This window comes from Syngnathoides biaculeatus, chromosome 4 (genome assembly GCF_019802595.1).
Source record: "Syngnathoides biaculeatus isolate LvHL_M chromosome 4, ASM1980259v1, whole genome shotgun sequence".
NCBI classification, from domain to species: domain Eukaryota; kingdom Metazoa; phylum Chordata; class Actinopteri; order Syngnathiformes; family Syngnathidae; genus Syngnathoides; species Syngnathoides biaculeatus.
Window position 1 is genome coordinate 22,824,156 of NC_084643.1, and position 7,347 is coordinate 22,831,502.

The following is a 7,347-nucleotide window of genomic DNA, read 5'->3' on the forward strand; positions in this document are numbered from 1 at the left end:
TGGAAGTATAGCGTAATTTTAATCCAACAGTTTTGTGACCAGAAAAATAACACTATTCATTACCCTCACACATTAACAGCCCGGCGATTGTTCTGTGAACAAAGTACAGTAGTCCTTATAAGGACATTGTAAGCAGAACAAACTGCTTTTTATACTTCTGGTCTCCCTAAATAAATAAATGGTACTGCTACTCTTAAGGGAGGTAAAAATAACTTGGCTCCCTAAGGATGACCTCTTTCAGGATGGAGACAGTTGAACTCCACAAAAGTGAGCGAGGATGGAGATGCATCACACCATACTTCGTCTTTTGGTGGCCCACATTGGACACAAGAATGCACGCTAAAAGCACATACATTCTGCAACGGAGCATCACACACTGACCTTCTTTCACTTGACTGATTCATTAGCATGACAGAATCAGGACTAGATGAATAAATAATAACCATGTACGTGGTTAAGCTTGCTCATCACCACCTTGTGGGCTTGGATGAGTAAAAACTGAAAAATAGAAATGATTTCAACTCATTCAATTGAATTCACCGAGTTTGTTTTTGCCGCAGGAAGGAATACAAAAAGCTTTGGAGGTACCAAGGCATGGAATGTTCTATCTACCCCTGCCTTTTTTTTTTATAGTCGTACATCTAGGAAATCATATTTTTGTAATATGTATCCGGGTTTTCTGTAGCAAAGCAGAAGGTCTTTAATTAAAAAAATAACTCTCTTATTCTGTAAAATTATTTAGAACTATTGACATAATAATGCTTGCACTATTTGAACATTACTTCCTAATAAAACAACAAATTTTCAACACACAATTTCAGAAACATAACAGTGCATGCTACAAAAATGACGTAGTTGACAATACCATAAAAATACTGATCTTCTGATATCTAAATAAAACTAACACAATCAAGAACAGAACACAATATGAGATAGTGTAACATACTTGCCATTACCTTTGTCCTTAAAACCCCTTCTCAGCAGTTTTTGTAGCCTAAAAACAACATTAAAAATATATATATATATATACTGTAGTTATATCACATGGAATAGGAGGGAGAATGTAGTGTACACCTCTTGAAGTGCAAATGATGAACATCTCCTTTCTAGTGAAACCAACCGAGAATCACTGTACCCGCCCTCACTTCACTCCACATACTGCACCCCCCCCAACCCCACCCATATCGGAATCGCAGATGATAGTAGGAAGTTCCAACAATTCAGTGACACTGATCACAACAGTAACACAGTCATTTGTATTACATTTACACTAAACCATCTTGTTTTTACAATTACAGGGTCCTACATATTCAATTGAGAAACATGACACTGGTAAAGTTCAGTCATTAAATTGCAAGAAACTATTTCACAAAAAAAGATAAATTGGCCAAAGAAATTGTAAAGAATATGGTTTTAATGGATGGGTGGATGACGTCAAAAGCCCCAAATTGCATTTTGTGATTCAATGGACAAACTGATGAATCAAACATTGTTGAATCATACGAGTGACTTTGGAAGCTTAATCTATACACAAATTTGGATAGAAAGATCTTATCTCCTTTCTCAAGTGGTGAGCACTTATCTGTTATTAGTTGACTTGCGTATGACTCCCTCTCTGTTGAAACCACCATTGATGGCAGCAGGACTTAAAACTGCTGATGAGAAATCTGCCATTTGAGGTCTGGCCATTTTTATATCAGTTCTCATCTCCCGCTGCATGTTTCTATGTATATGTATGTTCATCTCCATAGGAGTCAATTGCTAGTAAACAATTTCAGCAAATGTTGGAACAGTGCAGGGAAGCATGAAAAGCCACTTATTTCGATCTTGCACATGAAAGTGTTTCAATAAATCATCAAGTCTCTTCCATACATGAACAAATGCAAATGGCATTATGAGAGGGATCAAATATTGAAATGTCTTCCATCTAACACAGTATGAGGCTTATATTAAAGTAGCACAGTGTATGGTAAAATGATAAGTGTATTATCTGATCAAGTGTTCTTGCTAGAGCAGGCATGTAAAGAAAACATTTTTTTTTTTTGTTGGGAATATGACAAATAATCCTTACTGGACATGAAATTATGACCACACTCAAAACAAGACCTGTTTTAAAAGAGATAAAGCTCAGTTATCTGACACTCTCAGATGTTGGCAAAGAATGGTGGTTTTAGCTTGCAATAGTGTCCCAACTTAAACGTGTTATTTCAGATTTTTACAACAGTTGTTTCTTTTAACGTTACAGGAGTGCTACATATGAAGTAATGAAGCTGTAATTTCATATAATTATGGTTTTAAGGTCTTATCCTCGCGGTCTTTGTAGTGTAATTCCAAAACCTAGTGTAATTGTACTTGTACTGTGTTTACATACAAGCCAGGACTCCACAGTGAGACGACTCAACTAGGACACAGTACATAACACACAGAGTAGGAGAGAGTACAAGTCACAGCATATATTTTGTCGCTTTAGGATAAAGATCTTGACTACTTCCCATTTCAGTCAGTTCCTAGCTATCCCACCCGTAAGGTAAAACTTGGTTCCTTCGTGTTGGTACATTTGGAAGCTGAGGTCTTGGGTAGAGGACTGACACCTCCAAAATGAAAGGGTCACTTTGTTTGGCGTCAACAAACGTTCCTCAAACTGGGCCAGGATGTTCAGTGGAGAGGTGATGACTCCAACCCCTGGTGAAAACAAACAAAAAAAAAACCCACAAATGTTACAACTGAGCAATATAACATGAAATAATTTGACACTCGGAACCCAACCACAAAATCAATGATGGTGATTTACCTTTGTGCTTCTCTATTTCAGCCAGGCAGACAGACAACATCCAGAGACTCGACATGGGCCGCAACTTGAAGCCAAACAGAGTGTCTGGCAGATAGAGGAACCAATATTCCAAGAAGGACCAGGAACATGGTGGGCCAGCACTCAATGGAACTTTGAAATGCACTTGTTTCACACCTTGGAAGTCAGCTTCATCCTTTTTACGTGTCAACGCTGTGCACAACCAAACCAAAATGATTCCATTTATGTCCAACAGGTTGCTGTGATTCAGTCTCCTAACAAGTGCCTGAGTCACATTGGTCACAAATGTTTTTTTTTTCTTTAAAAGACGTTTAACACTATAATTGCAAAACAATTGACTTCAGAAAAATATGCAAGCTCACAAGTTGTCGCAAAGTAGTTTCTATTCATTTTACATTGGAAGTGGGTACATTTGAAAATTATATTTTATACTGCTCCTCCTTGTCCCATACCACTTATCCTCACAGGTGTCATGGCGTCTATCCCAAGTGACTCTGGGCGAGAGACAGGGTAGACCCTGAACTGGTCGCCGGCCCGCTATTGTCATGGGGAACCTGGAACCTATCCCAGCTATGAAGCAGCCAATTGCAGGCCACACAAATAACTATTCACGTTGAGGGACAATTTAGTTTTCACTTAACCTAACTCATGTTTTTGTAATATGGGGGGTAGTGGAAACAAAATCAGTAAAAAAAAAAAAAAAAAAAAATTCCACACAGGAAGGATGAAGCGGAGATGGGTACACGGAACCACAACAACCACATGAGATGCACGAACCACTAGTTTACGGTGCTGCCCGAGGACAGTTTCAGAATCTGAACAAAGTTCCATTAACACTCACTTGCATTTTCGTTGTTGGCTTCACATTCGATGGCTACTTGGTTCTTGTTTTTAGACAGCAGTGTTAGGATGCTCTCCCACACGAGACTCTTGGAACGGGAAGTGGCAGAGAGCAAGACATCCACCTCCACGCCGACATCCATAGGTCTGTACACCAGAACTTGAACTTGCAACGTGAAGGGACCTCTCTTCAGCTCATCAACTGGTTGATGAGTTTTAATGCTCTGGCGTACACAAACCAGACCTGGAGACGGATATGATGAAATCTTGTCACCTGTGATATGTAATGTCAACATAGACGAGCTGTTTGAGCATTTATTTATTTTTTTTTACGTTATTGATATCTACCTTTTGTCCTTGTACTAGTACGTTCTTCTCACAAGTAAGACAATTCAGCACACTAGGATATCATCTCAATGCACCGAGTTTAAGCAGTAATGTAATATCCTACTTCTGTGTTGATCTATGAATTTAAACTAGTGTGCAAGGCATAAATGCTCACACGGTTTTACGGTAAGCCCATTATGCATTTACGAGTGTGGCAAAACTGGGCTTGTTGGCGTGCGTGCTTTTGGTATTTGTAATGTTGCTTCACTAGTAGTAGCTTGCAGAACTCAAATGGTGCAGTTTTCTGTACTCAGCGGAGTTTTGCCTCAATGGGAATGTGTACGATAAGAATATTGAAGAAACGCTCAAACGGCTTGAAATGAAAGCCTTTTCTGGCAAACAAAATGCTCCAAGAACCGGTTTGGTAATGAAGAATACAACAAAAATAAAGTTACCAACTGGGCTCAGCCGGAAGTTGTGATCAGTGATGGCCATAAGCAGAAGCGTGCGGCACATAACCTCGGGGAAGCAAAGAGGAACGCCTCTGTATTCACTATCTGGATAGTCCCAACCATACCCTGCAGCACTGCAATACCGCCTCAAAAGCACCGTGCTCAGCCTGAAAACCGGGACAGTCAACTCAAAAAGTTTTTTCAAACATTGTGATAGTAGGGTCATCAATCGTACCTGCAGTTGTGGACGGCGTAAACAACGTCCCATTTCTTCCTCTCGCGTGGATTGTACAAGCAACCTTTTCTCCGGCTAAGAGCTTTGCTCAGATATTTCATAAACAAATACGAAAGCCTGGGAAGTCTCTCCCAGCTGAACGAATTTGTTTTCAGTAATTTATGAGAAGAGTAGATGTGCACATACAGGAAATATGTACAGCATAAAGACGGCGAGGCCAAAATGTAATTCTGCACGTTTCTCATCTTTAGCACTTAACTTACTTGAAATGTCCAATATTCCTCACCAAGTTATGTTTGTGACACCGGAAGAAATTGCTTGGGCGCCTTCCAAGACGGCGAGGGCACTGGGACAAACAAGGCGCCGTGATATGAACACTGGTTGCACATTAATTCTTTAATAAGGAGCATTAAACGAATAATATGACGCCTTTTATTATTAATTTACAGTCACGCGTTATATGTTGGAAAGGTCCTAAAGCTTCCAGGAGAATTTAAAAGGTGAAAATGACCACATAACAGCAGTTTAACCGCTTGTGACAATATATTTTCCAAGGTATACGACCATTCCTCCACAGAGCTGTATATTTTCTAAAGTATACCATTAATCCACAGAGATTGTGAAAATGTCGGCAACGGGTTCATTTCCCCTTTGTCCATTTATTTTCTTCATCCAAACAGCAGCAACAAAACGATACACACCGAATTCACTGCGATCAAAGGCACTGCAAAGAGTAGATGACACGACAAGTAGGAGTTACTGGACTTGTGCAAGGTTGAACATCAACACAAGTTATGCGAAACGGGTTGTTGACGCTCACCCCTCATGACGGTCCGCACTGAACGAATCAGGTTCATCATCTGAACTTTGATGCCAGGCTCATCGCCAAATCCCCCAACGCCCTGGTCCACTCCCCACCCAACTACACACATGCATCAATGGGAGGACATTTTCACACATGACAATGTAATCAAGTGTAAACATTTTCACTCACTCACTGACATGACGCTATTAAGTTGCAGTACAACATACTGTATGACCCACGGATGAACGCGATCACAATTCAATTCGTGACAAGAGGATACATCCTTTTTTTAAAATACAAAATGCAATTATTTATCATTGTATTCACGTTCAGCAGCTGGGTCATTCCTTTTTACTTTAAAGTTGCTAGCCGGGGTGCTAATATTAACTGTATCGGCGGAAAAAAAAATATTTCATTACAAAATGCGTTGCAGATTCAGGAGAACTTACTTCTGCTCAAAAACCGTTCTTCGTGTAGTACAGCCACCGCATTCACGCACAGAATGGCTGCTTGGATGAGGGAGTAAAGAGTAAATGCCATGTTGACTGAGATAGTTCCTAGAGCTTAATGTCTGACGTTGGCTACGGTAGCCTAGGAGGGAGAAAAATAAGGGTTGAACTTTGCGTATTGTGCGACGTTATCCTGTGTACGTAAAGCGTACAACTATTCTATGAACGGTACTGCATTATGTGATGGACCAGGAAGTGGCAATTAGTAGTAAGGGAAAAGTTAGCCATTAAAGAGGAAGAAAAAATGGAAAGACAGTTGGTCCCGATGACATACCAGTGGAGGTATGGAAGCAATTTGGTGAGGTGACTGGAGTTTTTGACCAATGTATTCAATACAATACTAGCGGGAGAGAAGATGCCAGAAGAATGAAGGAAAAGTGTGCTCGTCCCCATTTTTAAGAACAAATGGCGATGTTCAGAGCTTTGAGAACTATAGAGGGATAAAGTTGATGAATGAAGTTAGGGCAAAGAGTAGAGGAGGCTAGACTCAGGACAGAAGTATCTGTGAGCAACAGTATGGTTTCATGCCTAGAAAAAGTACCAAAGATGCATTATTTGCCTTGAGGATGCTAGTGGAAAAGTACAGAGAAGGTCAGAAGGAGTTACATTGTGTCTTTGTGGATCTAGAGAAAGCCTATGACAGAGTACCAAGAGAGGAACTGTGATACTGCATGCATAAGTCTGGCATGGCAGAGAAATATGTTCGAATAGTACAGCTTATGTATGAAGGCAGCAGAACAGTCGTGAGGTGTGCCTTAGGTGTGACAGAGGAATTTAATGTGGAGGTGTGACTGCATCAGCAATTGGCACTGAGCCCCTTCTTCTTTGCTTTGGTAATGGATAGGCTGACAGAGGAAGTTAGGCTGGAATCCTCTTGGACCATGATGTTTGCAGATGACATTGTGATCTGCATTGACAGCAGGGAGCAGGTGGAGGACCGATTAGAAAGATTTTACCCACTGGAAAGGTGAGGAATGAAGATTAGCCGATGTGAAACAGAATATATGTGCGTGAATGTGAAGGGTGGAGGGGGAAGAGTGAGGCTCCATCCAGGGAGAAGAGGCCAGGGTGGACAACTTCAAATACTTAGGGTCAACAATCCAGAGCAATGGTGAGTGTAGTAAGGATTTGAAGAAACCAGTCCAAGCAGGTTGAAGGTGTCTGGTGTGTTATGTGACAAAAGAGTCTCTGCTAGGATGACGGGCAAAGTTTATAAAACAGTTTTGAGGCCGGCCATGATGTACGGATTAGAGACGCTGGCACTGAAGAGGCGATGGTTAAGCAGAACTGAAGGTGGCAGAAATGAAGATGTTGAGGTTTTCTCTAGGAGTGAGCAGGTTCGATAGTATTAGAAATGAGCTCATTAGAGG

The 7,347-nt window shown here is 40.7% G+C and overlaps 1 protein-coding gene across 3 annotated transcripts; it reads right to left on the minus strand.

The window, feature by feature from the left end:
- Nucleotides 1–1,393: 1,393 nt before the first annotated feature.
- si:ch211-12e13.1 (immediate early response 3-interacting protein 1) lies at nucleotides 1,394–6,111 on the minus strand. 3 transcript variants are annotated; one of them, XM_061818133.1, is made up of 7 exons: nucleotides 5,484–5,585; nucleotides 5,365–5,387; nucleotides 4,664–5,009; nucleotides 4,432–4,595; nucleotides 3,651–3,893; nucleotides 2,792–3,001; nucleotides 1,394–2,682 (listed from the first exon to the last, which is right to left on the minus strand). In XM_061818133.1, exons 3-7 carry the CDS (start codon nucleotides 4,906–4,908, stop codon nucleotides 2,501–2,503), a joined length of 1,044 nt encoding a protein of 347 aa, XP_061674117.1. In that variant the 5' UTR covers nucleotides 4,909–5,009; nucleotides 5,365–5,387; nucleotides 5,484–5,585; the 3' UTR covers nucleotides 1,394–2,500. The 3 variants fall into 3 exon arrangements, with proteins under 3 accessions (XP_061674117.1, XP_061674118.1, XP_061674119.1); XM_061818134.1 differs by lacking the exons at nucleotides 1,394–2,682; nucleotides 2,792–3,001; nucleotides 3,651–3,893 and adding an exon at nucleotides 5,918–6,111 and having other exon boundaries at nucleotides 4,453–5,009; XM_061818135.1 differs by lacking the exons at nucleotides 1,394–2,682; nucleotides 2,792–3,001; nucleotides 3,651–3,893; nucleotides 4,432–4,595; nucleotides 4,664–5,009 and adding an exon at nucleotides 5,918–6,095 and having other exon boundaries at nucleotides 5,035–5,387.
- Between the last annotated feature and the right edge of the window lie 1,236 nt (nucleotides 6,112–7,347).

Coding starts and splice junctions, on each gene's coding strand:
- si:ch211-12e13.1 (XM_061818133.1), bottom strand. CDS start 4,908: ATGAGAAACGTGCAGAATTACATTTTGGCCTCGCCGTCTTTATGCTGT. Junction 4,596..4,663: donor TACGCCGTCCACAACTGCAG/GTACGATTGATG, acceptor CCCGGTTTTCAG/GCTGAGCACGGTGCTTTTGA. Junction 2,683..2,791: donor TGAAATAGAGAAGCACAAAG/GTAAATCACCAT, acceptor TGTTTTCACCAG/GGGTTGGAGTCATCACCTCT.